Consider the following 25,827-nt stretch of genomic DNA (forward strand, 5'->3'; position numbering starts at 1 on the left):
ACAGCTAATCACAGGTTTGTGGCGACAGCGAGAGACTCTGCTATAAAGGGCATGCATGAATTTGTCACAGAACACGCGGCTAGTTCTTGCAGTATCATTATACCCTTCATAAAAGTTACTACTCTGTGCATATATGTGCACATATATGCATGTGTGCCCTCGTCCAGCATTGCTGAAAGGCACACAAACTGGGAAAAAAATTAAACCCCCTAGGAAAGCAGTATGATGAAATCACGCTCACTTTCGCACCCAAAGTCCCCTATGGCATACAATTCCTGACCTGGGGAAACAGCATTTAGAGGAGAAAAAAAGAAGTTAACACTGCTACTGCAAGCTAGTCAACCACCAACTCCCCCCCGCCCCCCAGACAGCTCCTGCTATTCACATTGGATGCTGCTGCACAGGTGTATGTTCTGTACAAAGTGGTGGCACGCTCCCTGCCTGCAGCACATTTCAGACTAGTGAAACCCTTGGCTAGCTGCGTACCTGAGTCACTAGTCTGGCTTGTAAACACTCACCTCAAGGTCTGAGACAACAGGTAGGGACACTAGTGATTAGGGTCTTAACTCCCAGTTCTACCTTTAGTAATTTCAGAAAACAAAGCTGCAAGACAGCACCCATCAGTGACCAGTGTCTGAAAACACAAAGGAATCTGGGTCATTCGCTCTCCCCTCCTCCCCACCCTGGTACTCCCACATCCCCAAGAGAGGCAACCTGACAGTGACCCAAAGAAGGGTCTTGCTGACCTCACCAGGTTACAAGCACCCAACATTAGCCCAGGCTCTGGGAATCATCATTAATTTTATTTCCTGATCAAGCATCACCATGAAGCTTCAGCACTCGTATTACAGCAGTAGAGGCTGCACAAAAAATAGTACTTGCCTTTCAAGACACAACTTGATGCATGCACTAGCATGCTTTTATCCCACCGTGTTCAGGCAGAGACACAACTGTGCATGCATGTGAGTGCAAGCATACAGTTTTCCAATCATTTCGCACTATGGCTTCCACAGATAAATTCTCAGCACACCCTAAAAAATAAACATGTCATCCGGGTCTGACTGCCCAGGAACACAAGTGCAACAAGATGTAGCACCTCAAAAACACAACCTTCAACCACACCATTCTGCCTCAGAAAAATAACTGCGCTCAACTGATGTTAATTGACTAATGTAATCATAATGTATCAAAACAGCAGTGCAAAACACAGAAAGATGATTGACTCAAGTTGTACTTTTATTTTCAGGAATAAAAACTCATAATGACATAGATGCAGAGTAAAGCAGAAAGAAACAGTTGTCAACCCCAAGTTTATCTGCAGTGCACTCTGCTCCCTCTGCCCCCTTCTACAGTACAAACAGAAAAACCCAACTGCAAAATATGTTTGCCACTGATGAAAATCAAAGAACCATCAAAATTATTTATATAGGATGTGCTGATCAATACTGTTCAGAATTATCTGCAGTTCAATTTAAGTGAGATACAGAGGAAAGTCACAGACCTAACAAAGGGTAAGTACTGTTTTTAATGAACGACAACACAGATATCCAGGAATACAAGATATAATCACATTCAAACAGTTCTGGAACTGACATTCCTATTCCAGCCCCTACAATTAAAAAGTTAAAGCTTGTCTACTCGATAAGACTTGTAGGGAAATAAACACGCTCAGAGAAGTACACACACTTCAGCAAGACAAAGTAGTGGGACTGATTTTTTCAAATACATAATAGAGACTAATTTAACAACCTAAATCAAACAGCTAAACAGGATTATCATTGAAAGGTGTGGCTAAGTAAATCACTGTATTCTTTAACAGTTAGCCCAACGTACATGTCCTTAGCATAAAAGCTATTTGCTCTTCAGCATATGCTCTGGCTCTTCTACCCATCTGTTGAGTCAAAAACCAAAGCTGGAGTAAAAATTTCCTGTCAGACACAGGAAAAAATAATCATCTTTCCCACTGCCAAATGGACTACAGCTTGACCAGATCTGAATTTCAAATGAAGTTTGAGTCAGTTCTGTTCCTCACAGACAACTTCTCTGTGCATAAAGAACCACTGAAAGTTTGCCCGAAGTTTTGCCCCAAACAGCGGTCCTCTGACCGAAGAATTTGCTTATTGGGGACTGGCAACAACAGGCTCAAGCCTAGATAGAAGTCCGATTAAAACTGCATACAGACTTCACGTGAAATACCATATATTCAAGTAGACCTCAGGTGTCACGTGCATGGTCAGACTTCCATAGCTAACCCGATTTTAAACCATAATGGCGACGTTGTCTATTTATCTATAGAAGTCCCAAACCCTGGTCTACTAGATGGTAGAGGTACACAAAGCAAATACTTCCAAAGGCTCAGCCAGATAAGAACAATAGATTAGCACCTTGGCAGATGCCCTACTTCTGTTGGAGCCAAAATCCCTGCTCAGAAATGCTTCCTCAGCTTTACAGTACAGGTGCTTTTGAACTCCAACATACTCAGTACCAACACAGCAGAAAACAGCATGTGTTCAGAGCAAAGACACTACTCTCCCACTATTCCTTTCTTCTCCAACAAGTCTGTTTAGCAGAGTGGGGGCCTTTTTGCAGTATTTCTGCTCTGGAGACCCCCAGTCTGACATCCCTCACTGACTGCAGCACCCCGGGAAGGCACCTGGCCAGCACTGTCTCCAGCAGGATCCTCACCATCACAGCAACACACACAAGTTGGTATCCCTTCAATTCCAAAATTAGACAGCAGGAATCTGTCTTCTGTTCTCAGAAAAATTTAAAAATATTAACATTAACATTACAACTCCCAGCTCCACAGCTGTTAAATATGTTAGGACAGCAGCTCCCAAATAGGGGCTGAGAGATTATCAGTCTGCAAAATCTAGTATTTCCTCTTTGTTTTCACCTACGAGCACACAGTAAGATACTAAAGACTCACATATGCTTCCTCACAACCTTCTCCCATCAGGGATACGCGCAGAGGTCTCCTGAGCCACAGGTATGCCCTCAAACTGCACACAGCAGCTGTCCGTGCCAGAACAGGCGTACCACCCGTGTGCTCAGTATTCAGTGATTGCACATCAGTAAGAGAAACAGTCATAAAACAATGTATAAGTAACCTGAATCCGTAATAAACCATAAAAGTAAATATTCAAGAACATGCAATTCAAGTAGGTACTTTGCCTCAGGCAGCTGCTAGTTTCCTGGCTTTTCTTCTCCCAGCACCGACAGAACAGTCAAGTCCTCCTAATTCTTCTGCGGGAGTTTTCCAGGTAGACTGTTCAAGTGACCCTGCTGCTCTGGGCACACACAAGCAAGGCTACACCACCCCATGCTACAGGTGCAGGTCTACGACAGCAAGAAGCCCTCAGCCTCCTCTTGCGTTCATGCCAGTCTTTATTTTCCTCAAGCCCATACACACACGACCCCGCAGGCTGCTCGGTGCTCAGCGGCTACACTCCCTGCAGAGTTCCCAGTATGAGCTGTGGCCGCTGTCACTCACCTGCCAGACCTGCTCCACTCTGCTGCCCGAAACCTGGCTAAGCACTGCCACACCTCCAGCGTGGGCACTGGATGCAAACTGCTGCCCTACTTCCTCAACCCTCCCTTTCCGCCCAGCTCACCTTTTAATTTTATAATGCTGGAAAAATAGAGTCCACAGCCCGAAGTCCAGTTCCAGATGGCTTGCATTTTACAAAGGGTCAGGGCATCTGGATACGCTGCGGTGGTGTATCAGAGACACAAGCCTATTAATACAGGTTGCTTTGGAACGGGCTATCATGTGTAACACAAGAAAGGTAGGTAGTCTTGTTTAGGATTGTTTAGGACTATCCTAAAACCGATTCTAAACATCAGCACTAACGCTGCCCAGGATACCCACAGGAGATACTCTGTCACAGGCAGTCGTGTCTGACAGCTAATTGCCCAACTCACTATGGAGGCTGTCAGATTCCTCACAGAGGCATAACACCGAGCACTGCTCTGAAATGACACACAAGTCTTCAGACAAGCAAAATGTACAGAAATTCTTCCCCCACTTCATCATTAATTCTAAAGTTATGTTCCATTTCTTTTCCCTCTGCTAACACTCTTAACACCTAGCATGCTTTTGTCCTATTTCAAGATACAAGAGCTAACAGAAAACACTTTAAACTTCTTGAGCTGGTACTTAAAAATACCTAACCAAAGCCCTGAGTTACAACCATCGCATCTCTAGTCAAATAAATACAACTGGACTAGCAGTCATCGCTGTGCATGCACAACATGAGTATTGGTTAAGCCAAATAAATCTCTTCTGAGGTAGATATATACAGTACAAAATATATTAAGGGTCAAACACAATCATCATACTCACCTCACCTTCTCGCCTTGTCCTCCAGCTCTAGCAGGAAGCTTTGCAAACCTATCACTTCTGCCTCATCAACATTCAAACGAGTTCTTCTGAGCTCTAAGACAATTTGCAGCTAAATGACCACTGAAACCAAACCCATACATTTAACACTATCACGGAGTTTCAGCTGGGACTGAGAAGAGGAGGTCAACAAAACTCAGCTCAGGAAAATCCAGGTGTTTTAAATAACTTTGCAAACAAAATATCACTGCTCAAAACAGGTTCCAACAGTTTCATCGACAAGAAAAAAAACCCTGAAAATAAAAACCTTCTGCCAGGGTTTTCAAAGCAAGTTTAAACTAGAAATTTGAGCTTTAGTTCCCAACACCTGATTTTTGCAATTTCCCCCCATCACTGAAACAAAAGGAATGGAGAAGCACAGCTTGAGACAAGGCACCCCCTCACCCACAATTCCCTTACAAAAAGTTTCAGTTAAAATTTGGAAGAACCCTAATGAAAATCATGCAACAAGCAGATAAATCAGGTTGCAGTCTGCTCAGAACTTGGCCAAGGTTCACCTGGAAGGTTTGTAGATCTTCTAGATAAATTTGTCCTGAGTTCAGAGTTTATGACAAGCAAGCAAAGACGTTTTAGATTTTTCTGAGCTGTCAGACCAGAATGGTAGACATAGAATACAGTAACAAAAATAACAGATCTGGAGACTCACTTTTCTTTTGAATAAAATACCTATAAAGACAATCCATTCTATTATGAATAGTTTAGAGATTAATACAAAAATCATAATCACTGAGTTCAGTAGTGCACCAACAGTTGCTTTAGGAATATGACTAAAGCAGACAAGTATCTGCTAATCAGTCACTCATGGTTGGTTTTTTTTTAAACAAAAGATAAATCAAACTGCAGGACTGCTATCAGCTAGTCAATTAAGTGCTGACAAGTACCAGTGTGACTTGCACTGGCTCAAGCACACATGGTCATGTTTTTTTTGTGAATCAACACACAAATGAGTATGACAACAGAAAGGAGCAGCACTGATGAGTGGCTCTGCTTGTGTGACTTGCTTGCTTTGTCACAAGTGGGTGCAGGCTGGGGAAGTTTCTCCCCCATAGCTGTGGCTCTGACTACAAACACAACTTTTGGGTCCAATTTTGGAATTTGCTGTCACATTGCAAATCAGTGTCATATTTTGGTTTTGAGCAATCCCTGTCAGCTCCAGTCCTTCACATCCATGCAAACTCCCACTTAGCCCTACTCCTTCCAGAGAAAGGCCATCAGTGTCATTCCCCAAAGAAAACTCGATGGATGGAAAAAACACATGACCAGCAAGCGGAAGAGAAAGGTTGTGTTGTGGTTTCCTAAAGGTCTCAACAGGAGTTCAGACTTGAGTTATAATCCTCGTGATTTGAGGACTGAAATATTGTCGATATTAATGCCAAAAGAAACACACTTATAAACATGGCTGCAATAAATATGTTACAGTAAAATAAAGAGGTCCAGAAGAAGTTTGGAGTCCAAAGAGGCAGTGTGCCAAGCCTTTGCCTCTCGGGCCCAAAGGACAGTTCATATATTCAACACAGTATAAGTTTTCCCCTGAACAATGGTAATATTGTTTCTTCAAGTAGCTCAGAGGTAGTGTCTAAAACAGGGTAATGAATACAGCAGCGGCCTCCAGCTGAGCCCAGCTATGCCCGAGGTGGCCCATGAACAATACCTTCTCAGCCGGCCTGGTCACACTGCTGCTGAGGGAGCAGCAGCGATCCTTGGTTCAGGCCCTGGTGTCGAGAAACAAGCAGGATGCACACACAAGGGCACTGGGGGTCCAGTCACCGGGGAGACACGCACCGTAATCGGGTACATCTGCTGCGGAGGCCAGCCCAGCCCCTTGCTGGCAGGCACACACCACACCAGACTGCAGCAGATGTGTGCATAACTTAAGTCCAACACGTAGCCACAGACAGACACACAGCAGCACTCAGACAGCACTGGGAGAAGGGACCTGCCTGTACGTGATGGTTAACCAAGTTTCCTCCAGAAAAGTTTTTTTTAAATAAACAGACTACAATAGATTTCACTTCAACAAAACATTTAGCATAGTCTGAAGATGTCCGCAGAGGAGCACAAGTGGGACACAGCAATCAGGATTTAGTTGCAGATTCATCCTCTTCTAGAAGGAGGTCGTTTAATGCAATAACTGTAGCAGCAAAGTCAACCAGCTCCACGAAGTCTGATGTAATGATGTTCACACCCATAACACCCGGCTTCTGTGCTTTCACCCAATTCAAAATCATGGGCAGGTTCCTAAAGAAATTGAAATACAAAGTGAACATTTTAGAAGTCTTCTCTATACATGTCCTGCTTATTTCAAATGTAACAGTTACAAATGTTCTCATATTTGTGATCAGGTCCTGACTGCACCCAAAAATGCAACTGGCTGATGAGAAGAGCACTTCATATTGCACTTGGCAATTAGCTCCTGGTACCAGAAGAATTTTACCGGTGTGCTTAACTCTGAATGTTGCAACTACATATCCACTGCAGAGCTGTACAACGCTGTATTATGTAGTTCAGCTACTAGTAGAACGCTGCATTGTACGGTTTAGCTCCTCTGCTAAAAACCAGTCCAAACCCAAGACATGAGCCAAGAGTGCTGAAACATGGCCAGAAGAAGAGAAGGCTGTGAAGAGAGGAAGACTAAGAAGAGTGAAGATGCCCCCAACAACCACCAGATGACCCCCAACCCATTAGACCACACATGTGTAGTGCAAGTGTAGATATAATAAGTACTTCATGGAACTGTAATGAATATGCTAATAGTTTCTCAGAAATGTCATTAATCCATATAGATCAGCCATATCAAGATAAACAATGAACAAGCTGGTATGCATGCTGGGTGGAACTCATCCCTGGTGCATCTGGTGCTGAAAATAAAGAATGCCTGCTTTCTAACACTCCAAACCACGTATTCCAGAGTTTTTGTCTCTAATTTCTCAGTATCACTATCAAATAGAACAATTGGTCAGTCATCATGCTAAACTACCATGCATACAAAACATTTGTGAACTCTGTATTCACCGGGCAGACTGTGCTTCAGAATTTAATGCTGCACTACTACAGTTTCCTCCATCCTGGTTTGTTGAACCGAAAGCTTAATTTCACAGCAGACTTCAGTGTAGCACAAAGGAGGGCTGTATCTGGCCCCAGATGCTCCCCTGCCCCTCTGCCTTAGGGTGGGCAGGAAAGAATTTGTGGGGTGCAGCACACTGCACTACCAAACTCCTTCCAGCCTCCAGACCGACTCAGAGCAATGGGATCAGGGAAAACAAACCCTGAACTGAGCCCTCAGCTCTGCAGAGGTTGAGCATCCCACCATACATCACTAACCAGAGAAAGGTGAGGTGTGTCAGGAATTGAGTGAAATGGAGTTGAAATTTCTCCCCACAGTAGAATTTCCAAGTAATTTCTTGGACAGAGTGCAAGCTAAGAGTCTGCACAAGTTTTTGCACTCAAGCATGCAAACACCAAGGTTTTCAGTGCAGTTGGAGAAATGACTAAGTATGTTAGAATTATTTAAATTAGTGCCATAATATGCATACAAAATTACACAAGAAGATGGTAGGCAAGTGAATTAGCTAACAGGATGGGGAAGAAAAAACAGAAAACCTAAAATGACACCACAGCTGCTGTTCTAGGAAAAAAATAATCTCATCAAGAACAAAAAGAGAGAACTTGAGTGAAGGCATAATTACTGTCCCTGTCAAGGGACACAGACTTCAACCAGCAAAGTATGACCGTTGTACATTTCTCCTTTAGCAAGAGCTCAAGAACACTTAAATATTCATTCACATTCAGGACAAAATTACCATATAAGAAGGCAGACATTACACAGAACTGCAAAGAGACTTACACATACAAATCAGCTTGCATGTGTAAATGTGTATGAGCAATCATGCTTTAGCAAACAGCAGCATCTAGTTTATGTTTACATTTTATGTTTACTTTCAAACAAGCAGTGAGGATGGGGCTGAGGGAAAGGGCTGGAGCAAAGAGGATTCCAGCAGCTTCCAGCCCAGATCTGTGTCAGGAGCCCCTTGAAACAAAACTGCTCACCCCTTCCATGAGATTCGATGATCCTTTACGAGTTTTGAAGCCAGAAATTCAGCTTGAGTTTCCCTTTCAACACCGGTGAGCCGCAGGGGCAGCCCCGTCACAGCCCCGCAGCGCCCCCTACTGCCGCCTGCCGGCCCCGCAGGCGCGGCGCAGCGGAGGGACCCGAGCGCACCGGGGCAAGCATCACCCGGAGCTACTGACCTTGGGCCAGATCAAGGTCTGTGAACTGGAAGGAGGGCTGAGAACTCCGCGATTTATACTTCCACCTGGAATTTCCTGCCTGCCATCAGCAACGTTTTCAACTGCAAAAGGCACAACACTTGCCATTTCTTTAGAACCCTTTCTAAAAAGTTACACTTTGGCTTCAAAATAATCTTACCATAATTACTTCTATTCCACCCAGCTGCTGCAGATGTGTGTTTATCCCACTCCCTAATATTAAGCTCAGTTGCTGATCAAATTAGACCAGCTGCAGCCCCCCATAAAAGTGTAATTTATAATTCAACAGAATTATGGCAAGATAAATCTGTTAGTGACATCAAAACAGGCAATATTAAGATGAACCAGGAGACCAGATTGCACCAGGACTGTTAAGAGTTGTGGCAATTTTTAGTCAACAGGCTACAAGGTGATAATGCCATAAAATAGAGCCACATGGAACTTACTCTGGTCTTGCCATCAACATTACTGAAGCAAGTAAAAATCACTGGCATTCTGTGCAACTCAAAACAAATCCCCCTTTAATGACCTTACTCATGGACAAATTTGTTATACAACAGTTAGTGGTATAAAAAAGTCAAATTGTTCATCTAATTTTTGGTAAAACCCACCCAAAATTAAATGCTGCCCCAGGTCATACATCTTTGGCCATTACTGAAATTACTGAGACAGATTTGTACGGACAAACGCAAAACTGAGCCCACAAATAGGCAGTTTTCCTCTACAGTACAAGATCCCCCCTCACCATTCAAGTTCAGCCAATTTGGAAGGAATTATCAGCTTGAAACAGGTCCAGCCCATGTTTTATGAAATCACATCACATCCAGAAAGAGCTCCAATTACCAGGAAACACTTCGTTACATATATACCCTGTTACTTTATTATGTTCAAAACCTCTTTATTTTAAAGACTGTAAATATCTCTCACAAGCAAGAGTAATGAGGCAAAACTACATGCTGTCATCAAGTCTTATTTTCTAAGCAAGTATTTCATAGTTTCTTACTCACTTAGTGCCTCTTTCAACATGAAATATAGTAAATAAAGAACTGAGACATCAAAACAAGTCCTTACCTATGAACAAGTGTGTTCTTCAGACCACGAATTAGATGGCGTGCAATAGTTCTCACTCGAGGTGTGAGAATTGCTTGAGAAACATGAAATGTTCCATAACGACTTCGTTCCTCAAGAGTGGTCTCCAGGAACTGTATCAGTTTGTGCACATTGGTTGTATTAGCCCATGGCGCTGGCATTTTATTACCTGGCCACAGGAAGGAGTATTCCTGATACACAGGGTAGTGGTAGAATATGAGAACCTAACAGAACAAAGAAAAATGAGAAAATAAAATTCACAACTAGGTTATTTATATCTGAACAGCATGTTGCACTGGTTTATGCTTATGTGGTGCTGCTGCAGCTAGATAGCAGTGAAAAGTAAACCATGCAAAGAGCTGCTGCTCTGGAGTCACATGTGTCAGTAAAATTGTTGCACTATTGCCAAAGAAGATTGAGATCATTCTAGTTAGCTATGAGGACAGGATTGCTTTAGGGGTCATCAGTTTAAAATGATGAAGTTGCCAGGAGTATACTGAAATGTCATTCAAAGACTTCGGCTCAAAAGCATTTCAAAGCACTGTCAGAGACTATTACAGCTGTAGTTGAAGTTAAGGGTTTTAGCAGCCCTGCCATATTCTGTGGAACTCCCATTGAGTGGCTAGAGCATACTGGGCTGACTGGCATAGCGGCATTCCACCCTCACTTACTGCACGAGATGCCAAAGTCTTGCTGTCAGCAAAATCTTCTGGTAATTGAAAGTCAACATTTTACGCCTTGTAAGGGGATTGCCTATAGGAGGACAGCATGATAATGCAATTCTTGATTAACACCCAAACTTACAAATGGTTCATTCTGGACCCTAGCACTGACAGCTGATGTTCAGAGGAAATCCTTAAAGCCTCATGTACTTTACAGTTTAAGAATTACATGCTGTTGCTGAAACCCTGTTCTCTGTATGTACACATGGGAGCAGCTGCCACAGGCAAGAGGCATTTAATCTTGCCACTAAGTTTGGATGGCTGCAAAGGAGCTAAGAAATTGTGCCACACCTCAGTCATGTTAAAGTTTACATGCCTCACACTGGCCAAAGAGACAAGAGTTTATCAAGTCCTCACCAACATAAGTCAGCACAACACGTTCTTCCAGAGAGAACTTCCAGAAGAGAAAGCCTTCTGTAAGAAGCACAAGGCCCCGAGGCCACTATCATTTATTTAAGATACATGCTTGGGAGAGGGACACAGCCTAGCCACACCTTGGATGGAGGGAGTACATAGCTGCAATAAACAGAGGAAAACATACACACAAAGGAGGCCCAAGCAGGCTTTAAACTGACCACCAGCAGCACCACCGGTCCAATACTCTGAGTGGGAACCACAAACAGCTTCTCTGTTTAAATCTAACCTTTGGGCTTGAAAAGCATTACCCATCCTTTCCTTACCTGATGTTTATTCTCCCACATGTACTGTAACGTCACATATTCTACACATTCAACAGAACAAAGTTTGGATCCAAAAGCTGACTGGATCCTGTTGATCAGGAAGTGGTGATGGCTGTCATCCATTGCATAGAAGTGATTGAAATCCAAGAAGATTACTTCCTTGGGGTGCTGCTCAAGAAAGGTGTTAATCTCCTTCAGCCCATCCCATACTTTGATGCCAAACAAGCCATGTATGAAGTAGATCTCTTGTCCTATTTCCCCAGGTTTGGAAGATACACGAAGATCAAAGTAGCGGATCCCACCTTCCAACTGCTCTTTGAAAGTCAGATTTTGAGTCACTGACCATTTCTTCATGATCTTTTTAACCAAAGAAATTCTGGCCAAACGTTTGATAGCTGTAGCTTGGTCTGGTCCCACAGGAGATTTTTCATCAACCCAGTAGCTGAAAGAATCATGTGAGCCTGGAAACAAGAGAGAAGAATACTTCATTTGAGAAAACAGCCTCCTCCAAAACACATATACCCATGTCTCCTACAAACTGAAGAGTTCTACACACATGACAGGGTCGCAGACTCACACTTGAGCGTAGCTCTTCTTTCAGACTACCCTTTACACCTCAGTTTTCCCTAACTCTACAAGAGCTATGCTTAAGGTTCTGTCTGAACTGTTTGCTTGCGTAAGCTTGCAATTTCCATGCGCTCTGGAAACAATGACTGTAAGACAAGCACCAACAGTAAAGGGAAGCTTCCTGCTAACCTTCCTTAATTTACAAACTATTAATCTACCTCTGATGCTTTCCCAGAGCCTGGTACATCACTGATTTGGTCTGAGACTCCAGCTTCACTGAAAGAATCTGAGGCTCTATTTCCATTCTACCTGGTAAATCCAACCAGGACCTAATACACTTTGAACAGGTATCTTACTCATGTGATGGACAGAGGTATTTGGACATGCACATGGCTTACCAGTACATCTCACTTCAGCCCCAAGATGTTTAAATAAACGATTAGTAGTTCAAATAGTAAGCAACAGCTGGCTCAAATTGGAGGTGGAACAATCGAGGACACCACCAGTTGCTGTGTAGCATGCTTGTTACTACCAAGTTCACAAATGCATCCTTTGCCTGGCAGTGCCTTTGAATGATACAGGTATGGTGAATATGAAATTCAACAAAAAAAAAAGACATCCCCAATCAAAACCATCAGTCCCTGCCAAAACAATGCAGGTCTGACAAAGCTCCTGTAATACAACCTGTATCTTGGCAGAGAAACTGCATTTCCAGTATAAAATTTGAGCTTACTAGAAAAAACCTCCAACTGAAAATTCAATACTAAATAGAAGAACTGAGAAATAAACCTCCTTCAAAGGAACAGCTTCAGAGTCAATTAAATATCCCTAGCTTGGATAAAAGAGTATCAGAACAAAGAGTAATAGGGCAGTGTATCTCAGTTTTATCCTGCTCTGGTACAGTGCAAAGACAGGCAGAAGCCGATTTGCCACAGACTGAGGTTTACCAGGAGTTTCTAATCATTTACACCAGGCACCAGCATTCTTGCCAAGAAGGTGCAGCTGCTCCAGGCATGATTTCCCTGTGAAGCCCCAGCCAGGAAAAAAAACACTACAGGAGCTCAAACAGTCCCACTCTCATTTTTTCTTCAAGACAGCAAGTAAGTTTCCCCATCAAGCCCAATCCCACCCACTTGCTGAAGTGCAGGGAAAGCATCTTCGCCCTAGTCACCACAAGCAACTCTTTTTCCAGCTGCCCTGGGGTACAGTGACCCTGCACCATGCTGCTGTCATTTGCATTTTCCCTTCTTGCATGCCACAGGGTTCTTCATCCCTGCACCCAGGACTGTACTTCTCTAGAATTTCCCGCTCTCAGTCCACAACTCTGTTAAAATTGGAAATGACAAATTAGAGTTTAAGACATCATTTGAGGCATCCACAGCCTCCTTCACCCAAACCTTTTATTTGTGTACTGGCACCCACTTGGAGACTGATGCATTTCCTGTGACGCAAGGTCCCAGCTCTAAACAAGATTACGATCTCAATTAGATTATCCTGTCAGGATTTTTAAATCCAGATGGAAGAACAGACTGCATGCAAACCAAACATCAGTGCACAACAACCTTAAACGCACTCTCTCAGGAATTTCAACTAGTTCAAAAGTACTGAAGAACCACTGTAAAGGTTAGTTTTCGGATGTATAAATGAACACAAACTAGTTCTGATCAACCATCCATGAATTCTCCAGTCTTCGAAGTTTGCCTCTTATGAGGCTTTCCATCCAGTTTTCTAGAAATAAGTGACATGTAAAAGAGGTGTTCTTAAAAGATGTCATCTTAAGAAGCTACTTAGTACCCATCACAGTAAGCTACACCAAAAGTAACTGTCATTTTTGAAGTGACACCTGGATTTTTTCCTACCTCCAAACGTGCAACCCCAAACAAAATACAGGATCAAACATCTAGTGAAGACATTTCAGAAGCAGCCATGTAAGGCCTGACTCATACCCCAAGCTGCAGCTCACAGATGTTTGAGTTTCATACACCTCCCCATACAGCAGAATGAGCCTTTCAAGCTTCCTCAATATTTGGAAAGAAGACCTCAATCACCAGGGGCTTGTCTTCTGCCTCTGAACAAGTCACTTAGCACAAAGAAGTCATGGGGCTTTTTGCTTTTCTTTGTGTGGGTGTTTGTTTGGGTTTAAGCTCTCAGTTCTATCCGTTTTGACTTCCTCCTCTATTTAGGTCACTGAGAAAAGTGTTTAACATGCTAGAATAAGGCCATAAGTAGTATTTTATTTTCATTTTAACTAAGACTGTGCAGCATCCTCTAGAGAGCTGTCTACCAAAGTCACTCACACCATTATGCTCCCTCAGACAGCATCACTGAAATCTGATTTACAAAGGAATGACAATTTTATCTGGCATTAAATATATGTCAACTCGAGTTGTCTAAGCAAATCTGAGCCAAGAAACAGCTTGTTTTCCTAAGCCTAATCACATACTTTACAGCTACAAAAGCCTTTCCTTTGCAGATTGCCACACATTTAATGATACAATAACTGATTTTTCCTTCCACTATCACAAGCCAAATTCTATTTCTAGCTCTAGAAAGAAACGACAGGGAAAACAAGACACAAGCACACTGCAACTCTCTCAATGCATACTTTAAGAACTACACTCATTAGCAGGACAGCTGCTGTTTGAACAAACTAAACTGTATGTGACATTCTTCCATAGTTAGAAAAGTTCCTTAGAATTCCTGCCTTGTGGCTCTGCTTAAAAGCCCAGGAAATTGACCTTCTCATTTACAACTAACTCAACATGTACACCTAAATATAACCAAGCAGAACATGAACTGGAACATGTAAAAAACAAGCTCTCCTTTCCACAGTTGGTAGAAGACCACCTCCTAAGGAGCACAGGGGAACATCAATACCGAAGCTGGAAAGACACAGTAGAAATTCAATTGGATTCAGTGGTCATTTACAGAAGGCCAGCCACCAACTGTGAGAAACACCAAGGCCAAACCTGGACCCAGAATATTTTTATGCTGGTAAGAGAAAAAAGCAAACTGAAAACCTGAATCAACAACACTGGATACTTGCTGGGCTGAGGAGTAAGAGCTGGGTGAGGCCCCACGTCATCCACCAGGCCCTTCTTTAATTTAAGATTGTTGTGTTATGCTACCAGCTCAGCCACTGACTTTTAATATAGCTTAGCTGTGAAATTAAGCTACATGCTAAACTGATCACATCATGATGTCAAAATAATCCCTGTTCTCCTTTGCTCTACCCTTAAACTCCATGAAAGGCCTAGCCATTCTGCAGCTACAACAGGAGCCAGGCTGCTTGCTGATACAGCATGATTTCTTTTTGAAAAAGCATAACCTAAACCCAACCAGCTCTACAAATTAAAGGCAAGGGACAGCCTGCACCAGAAGCATGAAGCAGACCAGCTCATTTTGTTAGCTCAGCACAAGAGCTGCTAACGATGTTCGCAACTCATGTCTAAAACACAAGAACATCTGAAGACACTCAGATGCTCTAACACTGTACAGTAACAGCCAGGGGGCTGGCAGCTCCTGAACAGACCAAGCATCACAAAACTCTCATACCAATACACACAAAAAAGCCTTCTGCATATGTAAGAAATCCTTCATGGTCTGTGTTCCCTGCCACCCAAATGGCATGCATCTTCCCAAATTATACTGACCACTTTTCTCAGGAAACAAGAAAAACCCTCAAAAAGTCCTGTCAGCAAGACATTTCAGATGATACCTGACATGCTAAATACAAACAACACTCTATATTCATTCAATAAATCCATTCCTTAAACCTGTTGCAAACAAAGCAATGAACAAACCTAGGTATTTAAAACCTCCATCTTACAGACCGAGAAATCAGAAGGCACAGAAAAGCCATGGAACTGCTTCCATTGGCCTTTAGGGGAACAGAGGCCAGAACCCCAGTCTGAACTGCCTCAAGGGCATGTTGTTGCACATGCAGCACACTTATTGAGTCACTGTACAGGAGACCAGATTAGCATTCAGACTGCAAACCTTTCAGAGTTGCTCCAGTGACATGGCATCAGTCTGGCACTCAGCCCTCCCTTAAACCAAGCTAGGTACAGCAAATAAAACAAAGAGATGATTTGCCAATTGCTTTCAACAAACATTCCATCAAATTTAAATTAAATCCATTAAATTTAAGCATGAAAGTTTGCACAGTCAAAGAAAAAAACCAGGGGACTGCTAATCAGCTGGCAGGTCTTAAAAGTAACAATGGCTGCTTCATGCCTTTCATCTGACAAGGACCAGAAGCTTCAAGGACAGCAGTCATCCCATCAAATGCACAGATATTTAACTATCAAAGCCTATAGTATGGTTAGAACAGTATTAAAGAGGTATCTTTCAGACACCAGATTGTTAAAGTGATTGATAATCCTCTTCATTTTATCCCAGTAAGTGCAACTGCTGATTTTTATTCGTATCTTTAAACCTCTTTTTCTCCTCCTTTCACTAATTTCTCAGGTTAATTGTATCTTAAACATATCACTTCACAATTCAATTTGTCTGTTAAATAGGTTGTATTTCACTGTTCAGGATGTCTTTTTTTGTTGAAGCCTTTGTGCTAATTGTTAGAAAAGCAGCCTTTTGTCATCACATCTGCAGCAAAGTCTAACTTTCCAGAGTGCCTATTTGTCATGTTACTTAGTCATAGACAGTCAGATTAACCTATGGTGTAGCTCAAACAAATGACACTCATCAACAGAATGTTATTAAGCCTTGAATTTCAACAATTACTAACTATATCATGCTGTATTATCTTTTGTTCCCACATCAGCACTTTTGGCATATACAGCTGCAGTGGAGGAATTGGAATGGAATGAGCATCACCTCACCAATGCTGGTGTCCTTTAGCAAACTTGGACATTTACCTTCATAAGGTGTTAAAAATATGACTAGATGGCATGAAAAGCACGGAGCATCTTCCAACATAGAAGATGCTTGTGCACTGCCAATTACTTGAAAACAAGAATTCCTGTGGTTTCTTTGGATACAAGCATGTTTTCTAGCCTATTGCTAGTCTCCCTGGTTGCAAGGCTGTGGACTAGCCTGAAGTAGCAGTTAAAGACACTTTCTGCAAAAGTCTGGCTAACCAAGAAACACTAAATGAAAGCAGAAGGGCAGAGGAGTGCACTGCCAGCAATTTTAACTAGATTGGAGTAATTTGGTTTGGTCTTCAGGTCAGTGGAATATTAATGTGACGAAAGAGTGCAAGAAAGCCTCCTACATGATGTTAAACATTCATAAGAAGCAAGGTCAACATGCTGTACCAACCCCCTAAAAGCATTAAAGGGTCATTTATGGACAAAGAATCACCCCAGCTATAGCGATGCCAAACTTCTTAAAGCAAGCTTTGCTCACTAGACAAAATACATTCCCCATATATTACAAAACACCACACATGACAGCTATGTAATGCTTGCTAAGCAAAGACATCTAGAAGCACAGTAATCAAGTTCCAAAAAACACGGGATGCAAGTGCTAGCTTGCAAATGTTCTTCTAAACCAAATGTCCTGTGTGTGCCAGAAATGAGAAAAATATGGGATGAACAAAAGTGCCTCTCAAATCCCAGAAGTCCTCAGGATTGAATCCTGAGGTCATCCAGGGTCATTAGCAATCCAGATTTTCTAATCAAAAGATTAACATCTTTAAAGCTCTTCACTAATGAAAAGCAAATGAAATGGTTCATATCAACTTGCCCATCAAAAGGAGGAAAGGCAGAAATAATAAACATCCTATTGATAACTAATTATCTAAAACTATTGAGATAAGTATTTGTATTTTAGTAGAATCTTAAAAGACTCCTTTAGGTATTCTTAATGCAGTCTCATTAGGGAGCACAAAGCCTAGAGCACCAAATCCTCTTAGGAAAACCTCTTCTCCCTACCAAAGAATTACCCTGACTTCCCCCACTGCCCCTTTCAGGGCGAGAGGTGGAGGGGGGGGGTGCAATAGAAGGGGTACAAATAGAAAGGGAGAACAGTCTACTTAAGAACAGCATCAGACCATATCACATGGTAGTTGGCTTTTCCTTCCAGCCAGGAGAAATCTGTTATTGCCAGTAAGGGTTTGGTTTTTTCTGCTGTAGCAATTGCTTCCCATTTATCAGCAGCTTCAGCTGCCTGCACTGGGAAAGCAGAAAGTGGCAGTACTTTACTATTTCAAAGTCCGGATGGATCCACCCGCTCAAAGTAAAACCCCTTCTGTTTACAACCCTATATTCCTCTTCTGTGACTACCAGAAATGTGTGGACCAATTGCTCATTCTTTTCCGAGAAGGCTCTAAGGGAATGTTTTCTTGTTTTCATTACACAGTACTTTTCCCTCTTTTTACATCCTTTCTGGAAGAGAAGGCAAACTGGAACGTTCACACAAAACAGGAGACAGAACCATTTGTATCATTATGATTGTTTTTTCTCTGTTTGAAGTAGAACTTTAGTGTTTCCTGCACTCATTCACCAAGCAGGCAAGTCACTCTCTAGGGCACAGATTTTAATAAAAAAGGAAGAATGTTTTTCCCAATTAAAAAAAATAGTCAAGATCTTCATAAACTAACGGAATAAAATTGTGGCCTTTCAAGAACAATTTGGTTTTGGCTAAACAGGATTTCCCTTTTTAAAAGGTCCACTATCATCTAAAATCTAAGGCTGGCTTTCCAGTGGAACTTCTGCATAGATCCAGTGTTGGTCACAGCCGTTTTCCTCACGTAAGGACATACAAAGGGAATATCGTGTTACTTAGGAAGAGCGGAACAACCTCCATTAGATGTTCTCATCAGTATAGCCGTCCAGATAGTTTAACAGCCTCTCTGTAAGAACTGAGATTTGCTGCTACAATCAAACAGACCACCAAGGTAGTAAAATAACTTGTCCTTTCAGGAAAAATTCATCCTGAAAATTCTACATTTACAAATCATATCCAATGCTGCCATACTTAATGCAGTGTTTTCTTCTAATGGTTACTGCCTCATTGATCAGTAGACTCCAGTTAAACTGGGAAGGAAAATAGAGCTCGGTGAATCAGAACATTAACTTTATACATTTCCTCCCTTTGAGCTTTAACCCAACAGATGGCCAGTTTAGCTGACTCAATGATCCTTTTCATTAGGACTCCAGAGGAGAACTGTTTGGAAGGAGGATGCAACCTCAAGCTCACCACTGCTTCCCCTCTCAGAAGGCACATCCATAGTGCACACCAGCTCACGAACAAAGGAATAACAAAACCACAGCATCAGCAAGCTCAGCAGCTTGCCTCAGGGTCATGCAAGCAAAAAGGGGAAAAATATACCAAATTAGTAAGATCCTAGTAGCCAGTTCTTAACTGGACAGGACTGCTGCTTCTTTGAAAAAACACTTCAGTTCTGCTTGGCCAACTAAAAGACAAACAAGCCCATAGAGCTGTTGGTGAACAGTCAAGACTGTCAGAACAGCAGAGCTGGCTGGAGCCCAGGGTGGGGAGATGCACAGGAGATACCCAGGGTCCCTCCAGCTCCCGGTGTTCCCCACATGCCCAACACATGAGCACAGCAAGCACCCAGCAGTCACGCTACAGCACAATGCACTCATCCACAGCCGCTTGTCATCACAGAAAACTCAACCCTCCGTGCTCTGTATCCCCCCTTTAGGCTTAACTACAGGCTTAGCTGGTAGGGCTGCTCCTCATTAAGACTGCTTACTAGCTGTATTTGTAAAGCTTTGTTTCCCAGGGCTGATCATTTCATAGGACTTTGATCACTTAGCTGAAAACCATTAGGCTTCTGCCTCAGGCTTTTGGGGTGATCTTCTCAGAGAAGGGCAGAAACAGTGGCATGTTATACTACTGAAAGTTTTGGCTACAGTCATACTGACAGTACCATGAACAAAAGATGGAAAGTTATTCAATTAGAAGTTGGTTAGAAAGTTAATTAAGAGAGTGCGTGTTACAGAGGGTGAATTGAGCAGATTGACTAGTGCTGTCGTTTGCAGCAGAAGACAAAAATTTACAAGTTTAGAAGGCCAGGGACACATAGCTCCTCAGATCAGTGAACAGTCAAATTAAAGACTTTTAAACAATCATTTCAACTCTCCAGTATGATCTTATTTTAGCCATATTTGAGCCAATATGATTTTTCTCTTAAAAAATGCTTCTGGAACTGTAAAACTCTTCTTTTCCATCAGCTCTAGCTACCTACAACCCAGCACCCCACAGGCAGCTCCCCACCAACTGTCCAGCCTGATGCAGGCAGGAACAGCTCCAAGCTCCAATCGCCCTGCATTGCTTCAAAATGAGAACCTGGCCATCCCTCCACGTACTTGCGGAGGGAGAGCTAACGCACCATCTGGGATCACCAGGAGACAGAAAATGCTCTGTGCACCAGCAGAAGCCACGACTGAAGAGCTACCCCACCTCACCCCAGAGGGGCAGGCTGCCCTGCCCGCACATTCCACAGCAGCACAGCATCCTACCTAGCCTGACATTCAGCTCCAGGTGTATCAGCACCTGAAAAAATGAACTTTTGGTGGCAAAAAAAGCCACTTTAGATTTCTTAGCCTTAAATGTACAAGATTTGATCTACAGCATGAACATTTATATTTAAAAAAAAATTATCCTCTAAGACAAAAGCACTGGTGTATGCTTTTTTACAAGAGTCACCTTTTAAGTGCCAAAGTAAAGCATTTTAATTTTTCCAAATTTTCTATTTTTCAGCTCTCTTCTCCAGTGATTCCAAGTCAAACTGAACTTAGTTCAGATTCAAATTTACTGTTCCCCAACAAAGCTTCATTTTTAATAATAGCAGGTGTTTCACCAAAGCTACATGCAAGAAAATATCATCACCTGTGTTTCTTAACACAGCCATTCAACCGATTGTTCTTTCCTACGAGTATCTGCAGCACCACAACACACCAGGTTAACCTCCATGTTCCCTCAGGACATCCACACACTCCAGCACCCACCCTGGTGTTTGCCCAATCCCATGAAGGGTTGTTTCAGGAAGCTTTTCTGATAGGAACCACTTCTCCATAAAGAAAAAAACATCTTCTAAACCATCAACAACACAGAAAAACTTTCCACCACTGAACATGCTCATTGATACTTGCAGGAGTACAAGAGGGAGTGCAGGGGACAGCAGCATTTCATTAGCTTGCTTACACTATGAAAGGGCACCCGTAAGTATTGCAGGTGCTCCTGCAAGAAGCAGTAGATCCTTAACTAAGTGATTATAAATTTCTCCCAGAAGACAAAGAATATCAGCGCTGGGGAAAAACTCACAGCTAACCATCCTGACCAGAACAGGGACCCAGTCTAGGGATACAATTTGATTAAAAACTGTAGTATCCCTTACACCATGGCTTGTATTATTAAAAAATAGAATAGCCCTCACAGGATTAAGTAAACACATTATTACCAAGGCCCAAAGGAAAACAGAACTGCCTCTGCTCATCACATTCATCCAGCACCTTGGAGGTTGGACTGATAAAACAATACGCAAACATCTGCTAGCTTGCTTTGCTGTCTCAAAACAACAGGGACAAGCTTATCGTGATCTTAGAAACTAGATCTTGAGACAAAAAAAGCATTTCACCCATCCTAATGTAAGTATTCATGCAGAGGCCTGAAGAAACTGGAAAGTGGTGCCGCATCTTCAGAAGTAGAGATATTTCTCAGACTCTAGTACCTAGTTAGTTATGATACTGCAGAAATTTAGGAAAGTAGGTAAAATGAAACAGTACAAATTGGACATGCCACAATGCTGTGAATTATCAGTATGCAAGTACAAGCAAAAAACAGATCAGGCTTCTCCAGCGAATTCTTTAAATAACTGATTTACTTCGAAAGCAGACCAGGGAGAGCTCAGCAGCTTTTTCTTGTGTTGCATTTCTCAGGGGGGAAATAAGAAAACAGATGCAGATCAAGAGACAACCAAAGTGTCACAGTCATACATTATTTCATTAAATCATTTAAAGTAAACCAGCTTGAGATTAAACTACTACTACACAATACTCTGCCAAGGGTCACGTTCCCAACTGAAGTGTTTTAAGAGTTCATTTTTAAACCCACACTCAAAGAGGATTAGTCTGGAGTATAATTAAGAGAAAAAGCTCAACAGTTTCACACAAGGTCAGTATTTGTTGAAGGTGGTTAATTTTGTTGACTATATTGTAGGCATGTAAGTTGATGACATTTTAAGATGTTTCAGGTGGGTATTTCATGAAGTACACTAGTTTGATGTTTACATGTTGGTTTAACTCTGTGCTCAAAATGGAGAGAGAGACCCCGAAAAATACAGGGTCACCCTCCAAAGCTTGGCTACAATCAGTTGTAGAAGTTGTAAAGTTTGAGCTTCTGTTGTTTCTATTGAAAAAAATCTAGGCAAAATGCTGAACCAATATAGTGTTCTTGTCCAAGGAAAAGAGATGATGTTTGCTGTGCAATATCATGAGAGGAGTCTTTTGCAATGAGACTGCCAAATACCAAGTTGACTTCATTTTAAGTTGAAGCCTTAAAACTTGTTTTAACTCCTACAGTTACATCTCTGCTCCTACAAAGAACAAGTGGAAAACAAAAAAAAATGTCTGAGAAACAGAAAACAGTTGAGTCCATCGCTCCAGCACACAACACAAATGCATGCAGAGACATGGAAAAAAGCAGGCCACACCTGTCATATGTGCACACAGGTATTAAGCACAGACAAAAATGCTTCTCATTTGTCCTGAAGCCTACATTTCATCTCTTTTGATGACAGCATTGGCCTTCATTGCTATTCAGTATCTGTGAACTGACACCTGAACTGCAACCTGTTTTGTACAACCCTTTCCTCGCACACTGCTAGCAGCACCACCTTGGCTCCAAAAAGGCTGCTTTGTCAAGGAGCACACCAAAAGTCCACTTCAGCAAGATAATCATTGGACTAAAATATAATAAAAAAATGCCCCAAAACATCTACCCCACATGTCTTTTTCCCTGCTTGCAGGCTGCATAACATGCATGCAGGAAAGGGGTGGGGAAATACACCAACTTTGACCACAAATAAACATACACTGCAAGCACTTTCAGAAAACCCATTCTCATGAAACACTACTCATTTGAAAAGCAGCATGGCACTACGGAAACAACAAACTTCCTTTGTTTCTCTGCTACAGTACTGGTTGTGCGATTATTATTTTTAATGATGGCCAGTGGTAATGTACCTAATGCAACCTACATCACAACATTCTGCAAAATTTCACAGCCCTTAAGGGGCGTGTCACCCACCCCTTGTTGCTACAGCAATAAATAGTTGATTTACTACTGTTCAGTGAAACAGAGGAGGATTTCTTTGCCAGCATTTCTAAAATCTGCAACTGCTTGAATTTTATATGAACACCAAACCTCCCTTCTGTGTTCAACTTTGTTTTTCAGCTGTTCAAGTAATAAGAGAATTTACTCTGTTTCTGGGGAAGTGTCTCCACACATTCTCTATATAACACATCCTCAAAGGGTTTTGACAAGCTAAGGCACTACCATGAAAATCAAGCCTGTATCACTGAAGACTGGAGTCTAACATCCAGTGTCAGAATGGGCTCCTACAGTAGTTGCCCCTGAAATCCTATTGACACCTACAAGCAATACTAGATTTTTTTTGCGATTTACAAAGGAACAGGCTGACTTTCCCTAAGTTTAGAGTCATCTGCTGTCTTCACCATCTGTCAGTTTATCTATCTGCAAACCAGAAGCAATGACACTTACCCTTACCAAGTTCTTAAATTAGAAGCTCTGTGCAGGACCTATGCATTAGTTTTATTAATTTTAGCTAGAAAGGGGGAAAAATTTGTAAGTAATTACAGTATCTTAGTGCCTTCACTGTAAGATCATACATTGGGTTATTTCATAAAGATGCTGTACCTTTCCCCCGACAAGCCATACACAGGTTCTACTATAAAAGACATTTGAATTTGAGGAACCTCCAGTTCTTAGGACAAACATAAACAAGCTTTGCTTAAGCAACCTGAGCAACCTTAACAGAAGGCCTCCAGAGATCACAGCTACCTTTCTTAAAGCCAATGAAATCATGCAGGTCAAGCGGTTACTAGCTCCCAGTTACATTTACGGAAGATTAAGCCCTCTCTCCCGCCCACTGTTACTCCCTGACAGGCGCCCAGGCCCCGAACACGGGTCCCCCGCAGGGCTGCTATGGCTCAAGCCGAACCCGCCCCCCTCCCCCCCCAGCCCGGGCAAACACCTGAGGGCCCAGCCCGCCGCTACAGCCCCAGCACCTGTAAGCACCCGGCTGAGGGGGGGGGGGGGAACGGGGGACGACGGGACACAGACGGGGCCGCATCCCGCCACCGCCGCCCCTCAGCGCCAGGCCCCGCCACCACACGGGCCTCCCCGCCGAGGCCAGGCCCCGGCCCCCGCCCTACCCGGTATGGCCAGGTTGGAGAGCGGGTAGGTACGCAACGCCGCCGGCAGCGAGCCCATCCAGTCTGCATTGCTCTCCGCCATAACCCCCGCGGCTCGCCGCCGCCGGCCGCCCTCCCTGCCGGCCGGCGACGGCCTCATCCCCAGCCCGGGCAGGGGGGCCGGGCCGGGGCCTGGGCCGCGGCCGGCGGGTCAGGGCGCGCTGCACCCGCCCGCCCCCTTTATATAGCAGGTGCGCAGCCGTCGCGGCGGCCCGGAGGCCAGCCATTGGCTGCCCGCTGTTCGCCCCGCCCCCGCCCCGCGGCGGCAGCCTCACTGTGGCTGTGAGGGAGGGGGCCCGGCCCGGCCGCTGCGGGGGCCGTGGAGCGGTCGGCAGCGGCCCTGTCCCTGCCTCCCCCGACCGGTGGAACCGGCATAGCGTCCGTGAGGGGCAGGGGAGCGTGGAGCGCCGTCTGGGAGCGGGGACGTGCCCGCCGCGGGGCCTGCGTGCCCGCCCGCCGCAGGTGCGTGGCGCGGGGCCCTGGGCACCAGCCCTCGCGGTGCGCCGAGCGCTGGCGCTCCCTCCGCCGGGGCACCAGCGCCAGGCCGTGCGCGTACCCGCGGATTTCTGCCTCCGTGCTGGGTGTGATGTGCTGCTGGGGACGTGGTGGCCTGTTCAGCGTGTGTGTGTGTGTGCGGGCCCTCGCACCCCACCCCGCGTACACCGGGTAACGCGGCGGTGGGCTGCGGCTCTGCTGTGCGCTCTGCTGTGCTGCCAGGGAAGCTGCCCCCAGCACACGGGGCCAACGCCGCAGTTTTGCGATGTTGACTGGTTAGTAAAGCATATTAGCTCTGGCAATTTATGCACCACACCTGACAAGAGTCAAGACGGCTGCAGAAGATCTAAGGAGCAAGACAGGGCAGGCTCAATCCCTTCCGCCTGCTCTTCCAGCAGCTCCCTTTCCCTGGCACTCTCCCACTCTGCCTTACGCTGCATTTAGCTGTCAGGTAAAGTATTTTGTTGACAACAATTTCTGGATTTGCTTTGATATGCAAAATGGATCCTCTAAGATACATTTTTTCTCCCTTGTGTTATTACATACCTTTGAAGGATAATGCTTTTATGAGCAACTTCTCTTACCTGCTTATTACGAATATGTACAAACATATTACTTTCGTACTCTTCACGCAGTACAGAGAGAGACAACCAGGTAGGTATACAACACAGGTCTACTCCATCATATGCTAGAGAAAAAAAACCCCAGACATTGTTCTGAAAGAGAATTTTTCACTGTCAAATTACTAGAGGGGGAATACCAAATACCAAGGCTACGTATTTCAGAAGTCCTCTGTTTTGTTTGTAAAGGATTTTTTAAATTAGCAGGTGTTTTTCATTTGGTGTATTAAAGTTTGCACGTTATTCACAGAGTGCTTTTGTTAATATATGCTAATTGAACTATACATATAAACAATGTATCTGTAAATACCTATATGTTAACTATGTATTTTTACCTAATACAAGCAGAATCTATCTCCTTCCATAAATCTACATTTTCCTTTTGAAGGAAGCAAAGACATTTTGATGTTAGAGCTTTGATATTGAACAATCTTAAAAACAGTGCAATTTCCATGACAGGTTTTCACAAAACACTCCTGACCTAGGACTTCTTGCACTCAAGGAGGAACATGGCAGGCAGGTTTGGCATGCAATTAACTGTCCTGCAGCCCATCTCCCAGT

General features: G+C 43.5%; 1 protein-coding gene across 1 annotated transcript; it reads right to left on the minus strand.

Moving 5' to 3' along the window:
• Positions 1 to 1,215: 1,215 nt before the first annotated feature.
• Positions 1,216 to 24,315, minus strand: PLCXD2 (phosphatidylinositol specific phospholipase C X domain containing 2). The gene is made up of 4 exons (XM_056328867.1): positions 24,113 to 24,315; positions 11,160 to 11,620; positions 9,740 to 9,981; positions 1,216 to 6,640 (listed from the first exon to the last, which is right to left on the minus strand). Exons 1-4 carry the CDS (start codon positions 24,249 to 24,251, stop codon positions 6,478 to 6,480), a joined length of 1,005 nt encoding a protein of 334 aa, XP_056184842.1. The 5' UTR covers positions 24,252 to 24,315; the 3' UTR covers positions 1,216 to 6,477.
• Positions 24,316 to 25,827: the final 1,512 nt, after the last annotated feature.

The sequence above is a fragment of the Falco biarmicus genome, chromosome 2, assembly GCF_023638135.1.
Source record: "Falco biarmicus isolate bFalBia1 chromosome 2, bFalBia1.pri, whole genome shotgun sequence".
Classification (NCBI taxonomy): Eukaryota; Metazoa; Chordata; class Aves; order Falconiformes; family Falconidae; genus Falco; species Falco biarmicus.

Coding starts and splice junctions, on each gene's coding strand:
- PLCXD2 (XM_056328867.1), bottom strand. CDS start 24,251: ATGAGGCCGTCGCCGGCCGGCAGGGAGGGCGGCCGGCGGCGGCGAGCC. Junction 11,621..24,112: donor CTCCAACCTGGCCATACCGG/GTAGGGCGGGGG, acceptor TCTTGTTTCCAG/GCTCACATGATTCTTTCAGC. Junction 6,641..9,739: donor AAGAACACACTTGTTCATAG/GTAAGGACTTGT, acceptor CAATTTCTTTAG/GAACCTGCCCATGATTTTGA.